This window comes from Staurois parvus, unplaced genomic scaffold, assembly GCF_062004578.1.
Source record: "Staurois parvus isolate SC_StPar_1 unplaced genomic scaffold, SC_StPar_1.0 ptg000151l, whole genome shotgun sequence".
Lineage (NCBI taxonomy): Eukaryota > Metazoa > Chordata > Amphibia > Anura > Ranidae > Staurois > Staurois parvus.
In genome coordinates, this window is record NW_028317947.1 from 2800933 (window position 1) to 2821286 (window position 20354).

Sequence of the window (20354 nt, forward strand, 5' to 3'; positions counted from 1 at the left end):
AACGCCTATAATGAAGTCTGAATGGTGTTAACGTTCCGCAAACGCCCCGCAACCGCACCGCAAATGCCGGCCTGGCGTTTGCGGAGCGGCACCATACACTTGAATAGGAGGCTTCAACTCCTCCTGACTCGACCAGAGGCGTCCGTTTTGCCGCAACGCAACACTAACGCTCCCGTTTGAACAGCACCATGTGCTGCAATGTGCAGAATTTTCCCAGGCATTTGGGAAATGGTAAAAACTCCTGTCTGCCGCTTGCTAATAAGGCTAGTGTGAATGTAGCCTAATTCAGACGTAAACCTTTTCACTCCTGTACAATAGTGAATAAAGGGGTTACATAAATGAACAGGAGAAACTTTTCTTTGAAAGTGTCTATAAGTTTGGAATCTCTCTTGGTACACCCATTCCCACCACCATTAGTGTCATTAAGTGTCACAACATTATATTTATTAAAGCGGAGTTCTAGCAAAGTAAATAAATGAAAGTCAACAGCTACAAAAACTGTAGTTGCTGTCTTTTAAAAACGAACACTTACCTGTCCCTCTATCCCGCGGTGTCTCCTCCGCAGCCAATTTCACCAGCTGCCCTATGGGAAGCGGGTACCTGTCAATTTCGGGTACCCGCTCCCCAAAGGTGCCAATCATTAACGGGGAGTGACCAATCCTTAAAGTGGAACTTCCTTTTTGGCTGGAGCTCCGCTTTAAGTATGTAAAAATTCACTTAGGAGTGGGTATGTAGTAGAATTACGTTACAAGGCGGTAAGACTTTATATGTGTTCTCTGGATTTGATGTGGGAACTTGTACTGGAATTTACAAATGTCTATAATATGCTCTGATGCTTTATCTTTGTATGAGCATGGTAATGATGTTTAATAGCAGCTTACTGGTGTTGATGCATTGTAGTTCTGGTTGTTGTTAGCTGTTGTTTTTCTTTTTTGCACTTGTATACAGAAAACAATAAAAAGAACTTAAAAAAAGAAAACATATGTAGCAATGCAGACATGCCGTTCCATGTAATGTTGCTATCCTTGTCTGTATGACTGCAAAAATTTTAAATAAAGAATTATAAATCAAATTGGGCCTTACCCCTGGTCTATTATTTCATCAAGTATCAAATAAACAGTGTCCAAGTTGTCGAGCACAGAACTTCTGTCCACATTCTTCCTATGGTAGAAAAAAAGAGAAATTGTTTTATGCATGTACTGTGGTCTCATGATATATTGTACCTATGTACTTTATAAAGATATCTCAAAGAAAAATTCCACTTAATGCAGTAATGCAGTAAGCCTAAAGTATGCTACTGCTGGTGGCTTCGGGCAACTTTGAGGTAAGGTCTATCACAGCAGCAGGTATGCCGTTTAAGAAATCAGGGATCCCGTCCCCTAGATTATTTGTGCAACCTGTAACCAACAACAGTTAGGGATCTATTTATAAAAATTGTTGTACTAATGTTGCAAGCATTCACCCAGCCATCACGATTTCTGACTGTATTTTGTTTAATGTTGATTTCCTCAGCTCGATGTGGTGGCCATAATCCTGATGTATTTCAGGAAAAAACACACGGCCACTTGATGTAGCCAGGGCGGACTGACCATTTGGAAACTCGGGCACTGCCCGAGGGCCCGGGGTCAGTAGGGGGCCCCATGAGATGCCCCTGGTACCTTTTTCATAGGCTTTTTTGAGTTTGAGCAAGGACACAGGGGCCCCATGATCCCCTCTTGCCTGGGGGCCCCATGAGTTGCCAGTCCGCCCCTGGATGTAGCTGACGATATTAGGAAATCAGCATATTAAACAACATACACTCAGAATTTGTGATGGCTGGGTGAATGCTTGTGACATTCGTCCAACAAATTTGCTATAAATAGACTCCTTAATCTGAATAACTACGTAACATGTGGGGATAGAAAAAAAGAACTAATAATAATGCAATGCTGCACTTCTTATCACAGGTCCATACAAAATATATATTTAATCTGATTTTAGATATTTAATAAACCTGCCTACAGTACGTTAGTGTGAAGTCACTGGGAAGAATGTACCTTACATATTTGGCCATTAGGAAAAGACCCCTCTCTTGTAGTTGAACTGAATTTATTATTTCTTGAGAAGAGGTGATTGAGACTATGTTCACATCTGTACAGGTTGCGGTTGATGCGATTTTTCCAGCACCTTTTGCGTTTTTGAATACGCATTTTAAATTTTTTTTGTCTAATAGGAAAATATGACAGTTTTGTTCATGTAGTGACTTTGATGCGACTTTACACTCTCTGGCAGTCAAGTAGCATCAAAGTCGCATCAAAGTAGTGCAGGAACCTTTTATGAGCCCAAAGTTGCTTTTTCTTTTTCGCTAATATATGACAGTTCTGTTCATGTAGTGCGACTTAGATGTGACTTTACACTCTCTGGCACTCAAGTATCATCAAAGTAGTGCAGAAATCCATCCAAAATCGCTAGTTAGGGCTAGAGCTATGTTAAGGGCTAGGGTTAGGGTTAAATGTTTGGGTTAAGAGTTAGGGTTGGGGAAAACATTAGGGTTACTGCTCTAACCCTAACAATTACTGCTAACCCTAACTCTAACCCTAGCCCTTACATTTAACCCTAACCTAGCCCGTAACCCTAACCCTAACATGTGACTTTGGACACATAAAGGTTCCTGCACCATTTTGATGCTCCTTGAGTGCCGCAGAGGGTAAAGTCACATCAAAGTCGCACTACGTGAACAAAACTGTTATATTTTCCTATTAGCCAAACCCCCCCGCAAATCGCATATAAAATGCAATCTGCTATGGAAAAAATGTCTCTGACCCTCTCCAAAAAATGCACTGGCTCAAAACGCACAGTTGTGAGCTATATCCAAAGGAAACCATGTTAAATGGACTGTAGTGCGTTTCTGCAAAACATACTAAAATGCGCACAGGTCTTAATCAAGGTTAAGGTCATCACGGAGGGCAAGGGGGCACCTGTTGAATCTGGAGGAAAATAGACATACAGAAAGGCTTCTTCACAGTCAGAGCGGTGAAAATGTGGCACAGGCTCCCTCAAGAACTAGTTCTGGCCAGCTCAGTAGATTGTTTTAGCTGCAGATGCATTCTTAATACACAAAATATAACTGGATACGAACAATTAGAGGTAATAATAGCAGGGTTTGTTGATCCAGGGAATATCTAATTGCCTCCAGGGGGATTAGAAAGGATTTTTTTCCGTGCTGGAGAAAATTGGATCATGCATTATTGGAGGTTTTTTTTGCCTTTCTCTGGATCTGCTGTGGGTATACTATTGTGTATATGGAAGTTTTCTATTTATTTATTTTTTCTGTTGGTTGAACTAGATAGACTTTTTTCAATCTATGTATCTATGAGAGGCAAAAATTACTCAAGCAACCTCTAGCAACCAGGAACCTCAGGAATCCAAAGAACTCTGGTTGAGAAAGTCTGGTATATTATATATTAATTGTGACTAGTTTTATAACCGGACTACTTTCCCATAAAAACTGTCAGCTGGGGAATCTGCAGCAAGACCGGATCTAGCCTGTCTGATGTGAGGGTGCAGTAAAAAATGTGGCAGACAATAGAAAGCGGAGCCTTGTACAGGGGGTCAGCACGGCAGAGGGCAGGGTCAGCAGTTTGTAAGGCAGTGTATAGGGAGTCAGCAGGGCAGAGGGAGTCAGTAGGGCAATGTACAGAGGCTATTGGTTTGTAGGGCAGTGTACAGGGGGTCAGCAAGGCAGTGTACAGGGGGTCAGCAGGGCAAAGGATGGGAGGTCAGCAGGGGATTGTACATGAATTGGTAGGGCAGTGTGTCACGGATCGCATGACCGCCACCCTCAACATGTGACGATCGCACGACCGCGACGTCCAATACGTCACGATCGCAGCGTCAGACCCCAGACCTTCTCTCCAAACTCGTGACCGAAGAACTGGCCAATCTAAAACCGCTATGTGACGTGCGTAACAATGCCACACCCAGCTGCCCCCTGCACAACGATTTTCCAGCTAATGGAAAACGATCGATGTACCAGCAGCCGAATCGATTGTTACTGGGTCGGGTTAATTACGCAACTAAGCCTTTCACACTGCCACCACCTTCTTTTTTGTACAGAGAAAGAGGAAACTCACGTTATCAGTTAATACACTATAATGATTGAAATAATTGTATAAAACGGTCCACAGGCTGGTTATACAGAGATTAAAACAAACAGTAGCGTCTCTTCAAAGGCAGGGATTCGTGAATTGCGATTAAGAGCTATAGGAACAGTTCAACATTTTCAGAAGAAAGATTTATTACTAAAAGGGTCAAACAGGTGCAATAAACATATTTACAAAGAAGATGTAACTAATATATATACGTACATATATAAAAAACCATAGCACAGCAAAGAGATAATAGGAAAGAAGATAAAGGGTTAAGTTACTTGCCAGTACGCCTTGGCTTGTAAGCAGATCCAAGTTGCAGAGCGAAAGGGTCTCCCCAGGTGGTATTGATGTTAAAAATGGGAGATGTGTTTAACTTACTTAGGCCTTCTAGCCTGTTTTTAACATGTCCCAGCAGCGGGGTGGCTCTGAGTAACTGACCAATACTCTGTTTAGGGAGGGATCGTTGGGCGGAACCCTAAATTAGAACCAACATCTTTTCTAATTCATATTCTGGTCTATAACTTCTCAGCTGCACGAGTGATAGTCTACCCGCGGGTATATTATTACACAGACAAGTCTGAGGATTATTTAGATATGAATTATGAAATTATGTGTTGCACGGTTCACGAGTTCTATGTTTCGGCTTCCCTGATCGCCCGAGATAAATGAGTGACCCATCGAACTGTCCGTCTGCTCATTGGCCATCTGACGAGGTGCCCGGTTTTTGTGTATGTCTTCCATATTCCAAGATATGAGACATAGGGGAAAAATTGATTTGAGAAGTGTTCATCTAATTCTGTCACCTATGCAGCGCTAGGTTAATCAGGTCAGCATTTCTTTCAACTTCTGGGAAGGCTCCTTATCTGTTTTATGATGTGTGAAACTATGCAGGTTCTGCAGGCAGTGAGGCACCACGTGGCTCCCTGCTGGGATCTGGCCTTTGACATTTTTAACACATACACATCTGTCACTGTGCCTCTCAGGAAGGGAGGGGTAAGGAGGATAAGGAATAAATGAATACTATTAATAAAGGGGGAATCTGCATTCATCTCTGATGCGCAAGTTTGCTACACAGTGCACAGGGGGTCAGAGGGGCAGAGGACAGGGGGATCACCAGTGGAGAAACAGAGCACTGGGGGGGATCACCTATGGAGAGGCAGAGGACAAGTGGATCGCCAGTGGAGAGGCAGAGGACATGTGGAGAGGGTGGAGAGGCAGAGGACAGGGGGATCGCCAGTGGAGAGGCAGAGGACAAGTGGATCACCAGTGGAGAGGCAGAGGACAAGTGGATCACCAGTGGAGAGGCAGAGGACAGGTGGATTACCAGTGGAGAGGCAGAAGACAGGGAAATCACCAATACCAGCATCCAGAGTTGAGAGCTTTGAGGGGGGGGGCGCAGCTGAAATTTGGGGAGGGGTGTAGCCCACCCCAGCACCCCCCTAGATCCAGCCATGATCTGCAGGCATTTACAACAGAAAGGTTTGCCATATATGCCGGTGAGTACCCCTTTAGAATTGCTTCAGCATTTGCAAATAAAGTATGGATGTAAAGAATGAATACCAGCAAATCTTGCTGTTACATGAAAGAGCAGATTACATATTTGCTGTGCTACAAAGAGACATAAAACGCTCACGTGTTCCACTCACCGCAGCATGTGACAAAGGCTCTCGCATATACATGTCAGCGCAGACAGAAGCAGCAGCTGTGGGTAGACACAGCAATTATACTTTGAGCAATTGTTAAAAAAAACAAACAAAAAACACTTTGCTAAAAACAAACCACATTATCAACACCATGGCAAAGTATAAAAGCACCTTCACTTAAAGGATAAGTTCCTTTCATAACATGTTACACCCAATAAATCGACCCCGCTCCCTCATTTTGACAGATAGCAGCGGATCTTTTTTCCCCGCTAGCTGTCAACATTTTTTAAAAAATGCAGCCAAGTGGGGCTCCATCCACCCGGCCACTGTGACCCACAGTCCTCTGTGAATGGGACACTAAAAGTCCCAACAACCTTAACAGATGTTGGCTTGTAGTTCTTAATGAACTGCCACGGCACTGTGGAGCGCTGTGTTAGTTCATTCATTCATCCTATATGGCAAGCAGATATACTGACAGATTGGCAGGAAACCTGCATGGCACCAGCGATCTGCAAGATGCAAAAAATGTGCATTTATTATTTTTCGTTGAAAGGTGAACTTATCCTTTAACGTTTACTTCCACTTTTGCAGCCAAATTGGGATAACACCTGCTTTTTTCTGATAACTCCAGCACTGAAAAATCCTACTTTGTTCTCTGTTTATGAAGGGGTTGTGTTTTCCATAGTCAACCCTTTCTGTACTATGCTGGCATCCTTTACTGTAGTATAACTGCAGGCATTGAATTCATACAATTACAGCATTCAGTATATGATTATTTTTAATGGCTTTATTTAGATTTTTATTTATATTTGGATGCAAGCCAAGCCCAGCAAATGTAATAACAGCAACTGGGATCAACTAGAACACTGCAATGGCTGGATTGGGCTGTTGAAGCAACAGATTTTTCTTTGAAAGAAGTATTAAACTATGAGCATAAAAAGTGACATAGCAGATGGTGATGGTGGCAGGAAAAAAAAGTTGCCATTACCTTGGTGGCATACATATAGAAGAAGAATAGGATCTATGATATTCCCGCTGGCAAGCTACACCCTTACTACACTTGCAACCTTTGGACCTTGCCAACTCTCAGTTAAAATGAATGATACATGACCCTACAGTGACAAAGCTGGAAATGCAGGACCCAACATACAGCCAAAACCAGATCCAGGGTTACACAGGTTATGCTACATAAGAAAAATGAAGCTGTGACTTAGCAGCATGTTTTTACCCCCCCCCCCCCTTCCCATATAAAAGAATGCATACAACCTTTTGTGTTTATGAAAACCTTGTATGATTGTTCTTTTATTTTTATTTGGAATTTGACTTGTTTGTATTTTGGAACTGATTAATTTATAATCAATAGTACTGCTATACACACACACGCACACACACATGCACATTTCCTCTTCAGGTTAAAAAAAATCAAAAAGATCACCCATGAATCAGGAAAGGCACACACGCGGCCAATCACCAGTGAGGAGGCGGAGCTTGGGGGGGAGGAGCCGAGCAGCAGTGCGAAGATCAAAGAAGTGAGGGAGCAGCCGGCGCAAGTGAAGAGGAGAGCGGCCGAAGAAGTGTCTGTGCCGTGCAGATGGTGCTGCTTCTGCAGACAGCTATGCTGGCTGTGGATAGGAGAGGGAGGGAGCGAGCCAAGGCTCAGCAAGGTAAGTATCATTGGTGTCAGTGGGAGGAATAGTGCCCCATCATTGGTGTCACTGATACCAATGATGGGGCACTATTCCTCCCACTAACACCAATGATGGGGCACTATTTTCCCCCCACTGACACCAACAATGGGGGACTATTCATCCCCCCACTGACACCAACGATGGGGGACTATTCATCCCCCCACTGACACCAATGATGGGGCGCTATTCCTCCCCCCACTGACACCAACGATAGGGCACTATTCCTCCCCCCACTGACACCAACGATGAGGCAGTATTCCTCCCCCACTGACACCAATGATGGGGCACTATCCCCCCCCCCACTGACACCAATGATGGGTCACTAGAGATCACTGGGTCACTAATGAGATAGACTCATTACATGCAAAGCAGGATAGTTCAAGCCGTGATTTGTCATAATTGTGATGATTATGGCTTACAGCTCATGAAAACTCCAAATCCACAATCTCAGAAAATTAGAATATTGTGAAAAGGTGCAATATTCTAGGCTCAAAGTGTCCCACTCTAATCAGCTAATTAAACCATAACACCTGGAAAGGGTTCCTGAGCCTTTAAATGGTCTCTCAGTCTGGTTCAGTAGGAATCATGGGAAAGACTGCTGACCTGACAGTTGTGCAGAAAACCATCATTGACACCCTCCATAAGGAGGGAAAGCCTCAAAAGGTAATTGCAAAAGAAGTTGGATGTTCCCAAAGTGCTGTATCAAAGCACATTAATAGAAAGTTATGTGGAAGGGGAAAAGTATGGAATAAAAAGGTGCACAAGCAGCAGGGATGACCGTAGCCTGGAGAGGATTGTCAGGAAAAGGCCATTCAAAAGTGTTGGGGACTTTCACAAGGAGTGGAATGAGACTGGAGTTAGTGCATCAAGAGCCACCACACACAGACGGATCCTGGACGTGGGCTTCAAATGTCGTATTCCTCTTGTCAAGCCGCTCCTGAACAACAAACAACGTCAGAAGCGTCTTACCTGGGCTAAAGAAAAACAGACCTGGTCTGTTGCTCAATGGACCAAAGTCCTCTTTTCTGATGAGAGCACCTTTTGCATCTCATTTGGAAACCAAGGACCCAGAGTATGGAGGAAGAATGGAGAGGCACACACTGCAAGATGCTTGAAGTCCAGTGTGAAGTTTCCACAGTCTGTGTTGATTTGGGGAGCCATGTCATCTGCTGGTGTTGGTCCACTGTGCTTCATTAAGTCCAGGGTCAACGCAGCCGTCTACCAGGAGATTTTGGAGCACTTCATGCTTCCTTCCGCAGACGAGCTTTATGGGGATGCTGACTTCATTTCCAGCAGGACTTGGCACCTGCCCACACTGCCAAAAGCACCAAAACCTGGTTCATTGACCGTGGGATTACTGTGCTTGATTGGCCAGCAAACTTGCCTGACCTGAACCCCAAAGAGAATCTATGGAGCATTGCCAAGAGAAAGATGAGAGACATGAGACCGAACAATGCAGAAGAGCTGAAGGCCACTATTGAAGCATCTTGGTCTTCCATAACACCTCAGCAGTGCCACAGGCTGATAGCTTCCATGTCACGCCGCATTGAGGCAGTAATTGCTGCAAAAGGGGCCCAAACCAAGTACTGAGTACATATGCATGCTTATACTTTTCAGAGGTCCGATATTGTTCTATGTACAATCCTTGTTTTATTGATTGCATGTAATATTCTAATTTTCTGAGATTGTGGATTTGGGGTTTTCATGAGCTGTAAACCATAATCATCACAATTATGACAAATCACAGCTTGATCTATCATGCTTTGCATGTAATGAGTCTATCTCATATATTAGTTTCACCTTTTAAGTTGCATTACTGAAATAAATGAACTTTTGCACGATATTCTAATTTTTCAAGTTTCACCTGTATACATGTGTCTGTATGTGTGTGTGTGTGTGTGTGTGTGTACATGTGTCTCTGTGCGTGTGTGTACGTGTTTCTGTGTGTGTATGTACATGTCTGTGTGTGTGTACAGGTGTCTCTGTTTGTGTGTGTTTGTTTGTGGCGAGTAACTCTTAAGGCCTGGCTAGTAGCTCAAGACTTGAAAATTTTAAGCCCTGCATATATACTGTGTATATATATATATATATATATATATATATATATATATATATACTGTATATATATATCTCTTGAGGGAGAAAGAGAGACACTTAATAAAGGCAAACAGCAATTGCTGTTTGCGTTGATAAAGTTAGGCTGCATCCTGCTAAAATATTGGACATGCAATAAATTGTACCTTTTGATCTGGTTTTTCGTGTCAATTCCTATGAGTATCTAAATGCCTCATCCACTGTATTTCTATCTACTTCATGCATATGTGTAGATCACCCAGGCATTCAGTGGGGGATATTTACCAAAACTAGAGCATTCAGAAGCTGATTGACTATTATGCATGCCTGCACCAGATTCCAACTTCCTTTTCTTTGACAATAAGCCCAGGTTCACACAGGATCTGACTTTGAAATCGTGCAACTTCACTTAAAGTCGCACGATTTCAAAGTCAGATGGCAGTGCAACTTCAGGTGCAACTTGGAAGACATCTGCACGACTTTTCAAATCAGAATTGTTCCATTGCCAATCATAGGGTGCGACTTATGTGATTTGACACTGTCAAATCACAGGACTAATCGCATCAGCGTGAACAGGGCTAAAACCTGGAAGCTGATTGGTTTCTATGCACAGCAGCACCAGATTTTGCACTTTCCAGTTATAGTAAATAACCCCCAATCAGTGCTAGAACCATCATATGCCTCTTATAATCTTCCAGGACAGACATCTACAATACACTGTAGATGGAGTTTGCTTCACACATCAGGCATACTGCGTTCGAAGCATACAAGAGAACTTGGTGATGTACGTTTAAAAATGTATAATTTATATGCTTGAACATCATTAAATGTGCCTAAATTTGTAAATCCTAACACAACTGCCTTTTTGTCACAATGGTACAGCAGTTGCTCGACAGCAGTGCATAGCATGTCTATTCAGTTGGTCTACAAGGTGATCTGAGCCTCACATCAAAAGTGTGTATTTACTAGCTAAATGTGTAAAATTAAATATATATATTGCTGATATGGAACATAATAGGACAGCCACTACCGGATTAAAATCTAAAAACATTTTTGATACAAACTTATTAATGCTGTTGTTCATGGTGATTTCAAATTCATCTGCAAATATTTGGACAACGGGATTGATTTACTAAAGGCAAACAGACTGTGCACTTTGCAAAGTGCAGTTACACTCTGTAAGTGCAGTTGCTCCAAAGACATGCTGGTAGGTTAATTGGCTCCTGTCTAAATTCACCCTAGTATGTGTATGTATGAATGTGAGCTATATATGTATGTAAATCGCTGCGTAAATTGACGGCGCTATAGAAGTACCATAAATAAATAACTGCACTTTGCAAAGTCTATTTGCCTTTAGTAAATCAACCCCAATGCATTTTGTGAAATGCCTTGATGTGTAACTATGTTGCAATTTCTACATGTTCTTTGAAATGTATATTTGAATAATTATTTTCCTCCCTTAATCTAACAGAAGAAGGTTTTGGATTGACGCCCAGATAGGACTAAAGACTTATTAATGTTACTTACTTCTTGTTGTTGTCCATGGTGATATCAAAATTGGATCTGCATGAAATGTACCTGCTGATATTCGAATAAGGTTAACCCCTTCATGCTGATGTCACACAGATATGCGGCCTCACAGAACTGGGATTTTTTCCATGGGCCGCATATTTGCATACCTGTCTTTGTGCTAGAAGCGTGTCGCTTGAAATTAACGACACCTAAAAATGTGGGTCGATTTTGCCGCGTGCCGCCTAAAGAAGTTCTGGAACTGCTTTTGGACATCACGTGTCGCACGATTTTATTTGCACGATTGCAGCATGAAAATCGCTCTGCGTTTTTAGGTGCCATTGAAATGAATGGCACTTAAACGCAGTGATGTGCGATTTCACATTTTAACAGCGCATTTTGAAATCGCGGGCAGAATTGTGCAGGTTCATCCCGCAATTTTTTCATTACATTTATCCAGTTATTGATTTCTTTTGAATCCAACAGGAGGGGAATTAGCCTAAGAAATCCTAACTATCTGGAGACTTTGAGAATTGTAATAACTGAGGAAAACACGTTTTTATTTAAAACTTACAGGGATATATAAGATTGCAAATGGAGAAAATGCAGTGCTAGTTATATAATAATCTTATGTCACTTTAAATAAAGTCCATATAAGTTCCCAAATGAATTGAAGCAGGTGCATAAAGGGAAAAGTTCGATCAAAAACCGTTACCATACACCCGAAACAGATTGGCCTCTTACCAGACAATTTTACCGTACAAAGTTGGTCAACATGCGCAGTGTGATATAACATCAATACAGAAAACGATCGTCAATAAAGATCCCCTCCAGAATGAAAAGTAACTTCACCTTCAATGATCTCCAAATGGCAAAAACTCCCATCCGATGGTCAGGGAATGAATAGAGAGAAAAGGCCACTCATAGTGTAGTATTTAAAATCTAATTTGATACATTTATTTAGGTTCCATGTACATCAGAATATAAGATAACCAGCATGGTAAAACAAGATGTTTCTAACTGACAAGATGGCCACCGTCCCTCCAGAGCGGGATGACATCACACACCGAGGCTACACGGTGTTATATCACACTGCGCATGTTGACCGACTTTGTACGGTCAAATTGTCTGGTAAGAGGCCAATCTGTTTCGGGTGTATGGTGACAGTTTTTGGATCAAACTTTTCCCTTTCTGCACCTGCTTCGATTCACTTGGGAACTTATATGGACTTTATTTAAAGTGACATAAGATTATTATATAACTAGCGCTGCATTTTCTTCATTTACATCATAATATTGCCTGTACATATGCAAGCTGCTTTTATTTATTTTTGTTGTTTAAAATCTGAGCTCAAGTGTTGGTTTATATATAATAATACAAATTGCCGGTTTTTGTTTTGTTTTTTTAAACAGAACTCCAGTCAAAAACATTTTTTGCACCATGTAGTGGGACTGTGCCTCCACTGCATGGATCAGCTCTCGTTATTTCTAGAAGTGAGCACAAAGATGACCCACCGACCCTCAAATAAAAAAACGGTTCAGCAGTGGACTGTTCCTGTCTGTGGAGTGTGCTTTGATGCTGACGTAGTGAACGCTGGACCGTGGGGGAGGCAGGAGCTGAAGGGTCCGGTCTTGTGCAGGGAGGTTTAAACGGCAGGTCAGGTGAGTATATCTCTGTTGTTCTCTCCCCTACAGCAAATCAAGCAATTAATCCATGCAGTGTGGGCACAGTCCCACTGCACAGGCAAAATACAATTTTCACTCTATTTCTCCTTTATATTGTCCTGGACAAAATGAAGGGACCTGTATTTGCATGTTTTTAAATTTTTTTAAGGGTTCATGTACACTGGGCTTAAGAAAAAAAAAAAAGAACACCGCTTCTACAGGAGTTTTGTATTTTGCCTTTAGCTCAATGTTATCCTAGGTATCCATGCACATTAGCACATTAGGACATTTAGGGGCATATTTTAAATTCAGTGTTTAGAAGCAGAAAAAAGCACTTTTGGTTTGCATTTTTGAGAGCAGCTTTCTGGCAGAAAGAAAATGCTAACCATGTGTACAAAACTGCACTATATGAGCATTCTTTTCTGCCAAGGGAACTGGCATTTTTTTAAAGCCCAATGTGCATGGAGCCTACATGTGTGTTGTTAATTTAGATATACAAAAGAAAATTCATTTTTGAGCACAGAATTTTCATATGGTAGTTCAGGATCACCACCAGCCACTTGTAAAAAAAAAATGACAGTCTTTATTTGAAAATGCAAACAGTCCAAAAACAAAATAGCTTACTTCAGCAGAAGAACACAAAAAGTCCATACTCAATGGCACAGAGCAAGATAAAAGTGCACTGCCACTGTACTGGTTGCACACTGGAGTTTTAGGTTTTCTATCTGCTCCAGGGGTCCCAAAGATGAGGCTTTCACAGCCAGGAACTGTGGCTCAGGTGACAACTGATTCCTCTTCCTTTTATGCCGATTGGGTAACCTCTTCGGGGCCACAGTCCCTGTACTCAGACACCCAGAACACTTCGAACCTCTGAAATTCCGAGTCCCTAATAAGAACTTAGCAATCCAGAGAGTACTGAAAGTCAGTCCTCTACTTTCTAGCCAAACTATCCCAGAAGCCCTCACCCCGCATGTATTAGAACCCCTGAATACTCCACATACCTTGAAATCCACCTTAAAAGGACCACAACCCAAATAGTGGGGAAAATATACCTGCTGTTCAGGACCCAACTATGGCATCCTGTACTATTTACATAAATATATATATAATTTTTAAATAATGTATTTTCATATTTTTTGAAGCGCTACCCAAACATCTTGAAATGTCCCATATCAATATTATACTTGGAAGTAGTGTATCCTTCAAATTATTTTGTATTGATATTTGTTTAATTGTATTAGCAAGCATCTCTTACCCAAGATATAGGGAATTTTCCTCCTGTATTCAAGAAATAAAAACTAGGCAGGGGTCCTAAACCTTCCACATTCTGTCCAACCCCCCCCCCACCCCCCAAAAAAATGTAGGCCTTGCATACACTTTATGGCCCTCTTTTTATTAAGCTTTGTGTTGTGTTGAGGTGCACTGCAGGTAAGGCAGTCCATTTATCATGAATGAGCTGGCAGCACACATTAGCGTGTTTAGCGCAGCACATCCCAATGCACACCATGTGCACTGCTACCATAACAGTGTGTTGAGGTGCCATGCAAAATTAATGGCACAGCATGCTACCGCAATGCACTACAGTAACAAACTAATGTGAAGGGGACCTTATAGGGAATATATAGTATTTGTCAAGGCCTCATCAATATGTAAAATTGATTAACTCGATGTAAGTATTATTAGTATGGGTTTGATGAATAAGGACGGCGTTCTTCTGTGAGAATGTATGAATTATATTTTAGCTCTAGGAAAAAAACAGCCAATATAAAATCTAGTTAAATACAAATCTTTCTCCATAATAGCAGCAAGTATAAATTTTCAGCTACAAAAAGCTATCAGCGTAACTTACTTCATTCTCATCAGGTCCACCAATAATGTAGCACATGATGTCTGTCAACCGCTGGCACAGTACTGTAACCCCATCCACAAGTATCACTTCATCTGAGGAATACAGAGAGAACTGTGTATTTATGTATAACATAGTCCTATAGGAAATCAATGTGAAGCATAGGGACAAGGAATGGCCCTCCTGCTTTACAAACACTAGTGGTTGCATGATTGGGAATTAATACTGATTATTTCCTGATCATCAGTGGAGACTTAAGCTGTCAGTGATAGCCAGGCTCCAGAGCCACCAGATGCACTAAATCGGGGCTGGTGGCTCTGTTGGTGGAAAAAGGTTTATAGAAATATCCCCAACATGGGGAATTGTGCTGAAGAACATTTATATACAGATGGTGGGTGGAAAAAGAATAACAATACATGGTCTGTGTATTAGCTAGCCCACCACAGCCCAAATAAAAAGGTTATGTTATAGTAAAAAAAAATAACCATCCAAATACAAGGCCTTCTCACAAGGTCCTGGAAAAATTGATCCCAAATCCTATGAAAACCAAATCCTGCACAGCATAGGAGCATATTCTCATAGAATTTGGTATCCTAAGCTTTCCCAGGATCCCACGAGAAAACCCAGTGATGTCATTCTCACCTAGGCAAACATGCTGGAGCAATTGAGTTACCCCAAGTTTTTCTTTTTTCTTACTCTTTCCTTTTGATACTTTATTATTTGTATTTAAAAAAAATAATTTTATATACTGTAAATATATTGTGTATATATAGGGGATGGACAAATTTATGTAAACACCAGGTAGAACAAAATAGTTACCTAATATGGTGTTGGCATCCAACACTGCCTGAATTTTCCTGGAAATTGACATAATAAGTCTTGGATATTGGACAATGGAATATAATACCACTCTTCACGCAAAAATTGCCCCAATTCTAGTAGAGATGCCGGATGCAGAAAACAAGCCTGAACCTTGACCAAAATTGAACATAGTGGATCTATGATACTGAGGTCCAGCGACTACGGCTCTGGGAAGGTGCAAACTTTGTCTGCATGTTCGTCAAACCATGGTTTGACAACACCAGCTGTGTGAATAGAAGCATTATCGTCTTGGTAAATGGTGCTGTCTTTGGGAAACAATTTCTGCACCATTGGGTGCATGTGGTCGGCCAAACGTTGTACATAGTCATTGGCAGTGACTCTACCTTTTAAGGTGATGATGGGCCCTGAAGAATACCAAGATATGGCTGCCCAAACCATTTGGTGGCCGCCACTACCATTCTTTACCATTAGCACAAGACAGTCCTGGTTGTAAGCTTAAGACGGTGTTCGCCATACGTATTCATTTGTGAGAACTGAGTGAAGCTTGATTTATTGGATCATATTACAGTCTTCCATTGATCGATAATCCATGATTTATGGGTGTTGCACCACTCTCTCCTCTTCTGAGCATTAATATCGGTCACTAGTGGTTTGACAATTGCAGGTCGCCTGTGAATGTTTTGCTTATAAAGTTCCCTCCGCACAGTTTCTGTGGACATGGGCTTTGAAAGATTAAGATTGAGCTCTGCAGTCACTTTTGCAGCAGTTGTTTTCTTATTCCAGGTCACAATCCTGCACAATGTCCTTTTGTCTCTTATGCTTACCAGATGACGGTTTCCTGGAAACTGTATATGCTGTCATAACCTTTAATACTGTACTTCGTAACACCGCAAATGAACTGGCAACTTCAGTCACAGAGGCACCAGCTAAGCGCAAACCAACAATTTGCCCTCTTTCATGATCAGTAAGCTCTGACATGACTCTGTATTATTAGCAGTGCACACAGTGAATGACGAAAGTGAGGCTTCCCACCTGTTAGCTAGGTGTCTCATCACAAAGTGGAAGAAAAAGAATGTTACATCACTTACGCTTTCAATGCAAAACATGTCTTCATGTTCACACCTGCAAATCATGTAGTGTTTCCATTTTTTTTGTCCACCCCCTGTATATATACTGTGTGTCAGTGTGTGTGTGTGCATTTATACAGTGCTCTGTAGCGTTCTTCTTTAAAGTAGATCTAACCCCTTACTGGATGACATTTGGATTGCTAGAGCACGGTTTGTCATAAACAACTGCCTTTTTTTTTTATAAAATACATTTTTTAACCCTTTTCTGCATCTCAGTGCTACATCATCTGATCGCCTTCAGCCTTTCTCCAGTTTCCTGATCATGACAACGATTGGCCATGCTTGTGCAATGTGTGTTGGCATTTTGCAGTTGCAAAGCTGCAAATCACAGGGTGACAACTCTGAGACAACTGTCACTTAATTACACTGAACAAGGACTTTCATTGTTGGATCACCAGGTATTCTTTTAATGAAAGCTGCATATTTTTACATATTGAAAACAACAGAAATTATATTACTATGTTAAACCACAGGGTCACTTATAAGAAAAGCAGCCCTATAATAAGGAAACAGGTGGCGCACGCACCTAGTGCATTATCCAAGGTTTATTGTAGGAATGAAATAATAAAAACATACAGACGAAGCATGTATCTAAAAAGCATAGAAAAATGACAATGGCCACAACAGCGGGCAAGGTGTTCTGTCAGTGCGGTCAAATGTCTGACGCGTTTCGGGGACGAATCCCTTTCCTCAGAGCTGATGACCAACTTCTGATGCTGATGTATGGAAAGAAAGAGCCTCGCTGTTGATGCGTCAGCCATTTGACCTCACTGACCGTGAGAACACCTTGCCCGCCGTTGTGGCCATTGTCATTTTTCTATGCTTTTTAGATACATGCTTCGTCTGTGAGTATGTTTTTATTGTTTCATTCCTACAATAAACCTTGGATAATGCACTAGGTGTGTGCGCCACCTGTTTTCTCTCTATCCAGTGGCTGATTTCTCCGTCTGAGGAGGGCTGCACCCCTGGAACATTTCCTTTGGTTGTCGCTGTCCTGGTACCCTTGGCTTCCCTTTTGGCTGTGCATATCCTGAGGCGCTGGAGAGTACATACTATAATAAGGAACATCTATTCTTGTCTTGATACACTATTGATTAACTGCTCCCTGGCAGTTGGAGGTGTTTTACACTCCTGAGTGTGTCAATAACTGCTCCTCCAAAGCACACAGTGGTTCCTGCTGGCTTTAACATTACTACAGGATATATACACTCACTGGCCACTTTATTAATTACACCTGTTCAATTGCTTGGTAACACAAATTGGAAATCAGCCAATCACATGGCAGCAACTCAATGCATTTAGGCATCTAGATATGGTGAAGAAGACTTGCTGAAGTGCAAACCGAGCATCAGAATGGGATTTAAGTGACTTTGAACATGGCATGGTTGTTGGTGCCAGACGGACTGGTCTGAGTATTTAAAAAACTGCTGATCTACTGGGATTTTCACGCACAGTTGTCTTCACCACATTTAACTGCATTGGGTTGCTACCATGTGATTGGCTGATTAGCAATTTGTGGTACCAAGCAATTGAACAGGTGTACCTAATAAAGTGTCCGGTGGGTTTAAGTCGGAGGGAGAAGCCACTGTGTATGGCGGGGGGGACAGGTTTTTGATTCACCCTGAAGGGCTGAATACCTACAGTGGCTAAAAAGCAGTGCAGCAGCAGCACTTTAAGCCATGGGCCACCAGAAAGGTAAATATAGATGCTCTTTACAGGGCTGCTGTTTTTAATAAGTGACACAGCTTATACACGATTCAGGAAATAGGTTTAGATCTACTTTAAATGTAACTTTAAGCAAGGTCATTTTACATCAGTAAATTCTGTTTAATATTGAGATAAAAATTTCTCTAGGTCAAGAGAATGTCTATCTGTCAGGACACCCACATTGACACATGGCGGCTGTTTCTTACTTTCAGTTCTTTGCGTCTTAAGGAATATCCTTCTTTCAAATTCTCTCTGTTCCATAAGAGCGGGGAATGTGCCATCATAATACTGAGGGTGAAAATAAAGGACATTTTGAGAGATAATTAATCTTAAGAAATTAAAGCAATTCATGCAGAGCATGCAGAGATAGATGATTAGTGAACAAGAGTGGTGGCGAGAGTTGCCACTAAAACAGTCATAGGCCTTCTTCCATTCCAGCCTGATTGGTACATTAAGCAGTCTTTGTTTCTAGGAACCATATATTTGTCTACTTCAAATTACTAGGCATCATAAAGTTTTTTTTTAGATTTATTCACTATAGTTTTCCATGGATGGAAAAAAATGTCACAACAATGTCTATCTAACAGGAACCTATTATGGCTGGTATGCTTTTTAATTTCCCACAATATTTCTGTTGTAAGCAAAATTTTGATGCCTCTGTATAAGAAGCTTTTCAATTTTGGTTGCTCCCATGTCATAAGTAGCCAGCCCTCCACTAGCTGGCACCAGACATTATATGGTAGCCAAACTCTAGCTGATGAATAACGCATGCTTGTTTCACCCAAGGGTGCACATTTAATATAAATGGAGGAGGGCAGAAGGGCAGCCTCATATTCCCTGCATTAGTGTTATCTTAGGTCTGGTCAGATGATGATTATCTCATGTCTGAGCGTATATTTATAAACATCGCACTATGAGTGAATCAAATCTGTTAAACAATCTCATTTCAACACAACACAGCTGGTTCTGTATTTTCTGTGCAGTGTGTATAATAAAGCTGTGACAACTGCGTATGCTCATAATGCATAGATAAAACATAACATGAACCTGTGGAAACTTCATGCAAGTCAAAGTAAAAACATGTTCCCACTAAGCATTTTACTGCATCTTAAATGTGTATTGTCTTGTCCCAATCTGGCACTGAGCATGTACAAAAAAGATCGTATTCTTGCAGTGTTCACTATATGGCTTTGATGCATATACAAATTCATGCACTGGTCCCAGTGTGCAGAAGGTGAATTTAGTAATAACTGCGTTTATTTTTTTTGGGGGGGTAAACTTCAGTGTCTGAATGTAGGCCGGCTAAGCACTAATGTTGATAAAATTCTGATTTTTTTTCTAGTATTTTTTGGGTCTATTTGATCGCTGCTAGATATTTTTCATGCACATTTCATGTAGGAATATAACCACATGAAGTGTGTATGAATATACTTACTATAGTGTTCATGGTTAGAATTTCTCATTGGCCCGCCTCCAAAGAAGCCAATGATTCCATACACTGCACTGATGATGGCCAACAGCCTTATGTAGTTTGAAACAATTAGAAGTATTATATTAGGCTGTATCTGTATCATACACCAGTGGTTCTGGACGTGCAGTTGGTCATTGGGGCATAAAGGAATGGTTTTCATTGCTCCGCTAGCTAAATTGAAATGAATGATGCTCTTGCTTTTTTGGTATATGTGATGGAATGAGAAATGTGAGAATGACTTCTGTTCTAAGAAGGCTGTACTGTGCTACAGTATGTATCAATTTCAGTTGGAGGCCTTTTTAATTCCAATACATTTTTATAGTTTTCAAACTATAGTAAAACAATTCAAAGGGAAAATATACAGTCGCAAACTGTAAGAACAGGAACACAGTGGATGGCACTTCTATCTAATGAAAACCATCATTATCAATTAAGTATACAGTATGCTATAGATGACCAAAATTGATAGGTGGTAGTAAAAGTAGATAATCAGAGTAAACTACCATGCGATGTTACAGTTCTATCTGTGCAATATATATACAGTATCTCCCTCACATTTTTGTAAATATTTGATTCTATCTTTTCATGTGACAACACTGAAGAAATGACTCTTTGCTACAATGTGACGTAGTGAGTGTACAGCTTGTATAACAGTGTAAATTTGCTGTCCCCTC

General features: G+C 41.2%; 1 protein-coding gene across 2 annotated transcripts in view; it reads right to left on the reverse strand.

Moving 5' to 3' along the window:
- COPZ2 (coat protein complex I subunit zeta 2) overlaps positions 1–20354 on the reverse strand; it is a 63712-nt gene that overhangs the window by 22078 nt on the left and 21280 nt on the right. For both annotated transcript variants that reach the window (XM_089674338.1, XM_089674339.1), the window contains 4 exons: positions 18416–18497; positions 14557–14648; positions 5777–5832; positions 1084–1161 (listed from right to left, as the gene is read on the reverse strand). In XM_089674338.1, the coding sequence (XP_089530464.1) occupies positions 1084–1161; positions 5777–5832; positions 14557–14648; positions 18416–18497 (308 nt within the window). The remainder of the gene's footprint in view (positions 1–1083; positions 1162–5776; positions 5833–14556; positions 14649–18415; positions 18498–20354) is intronic.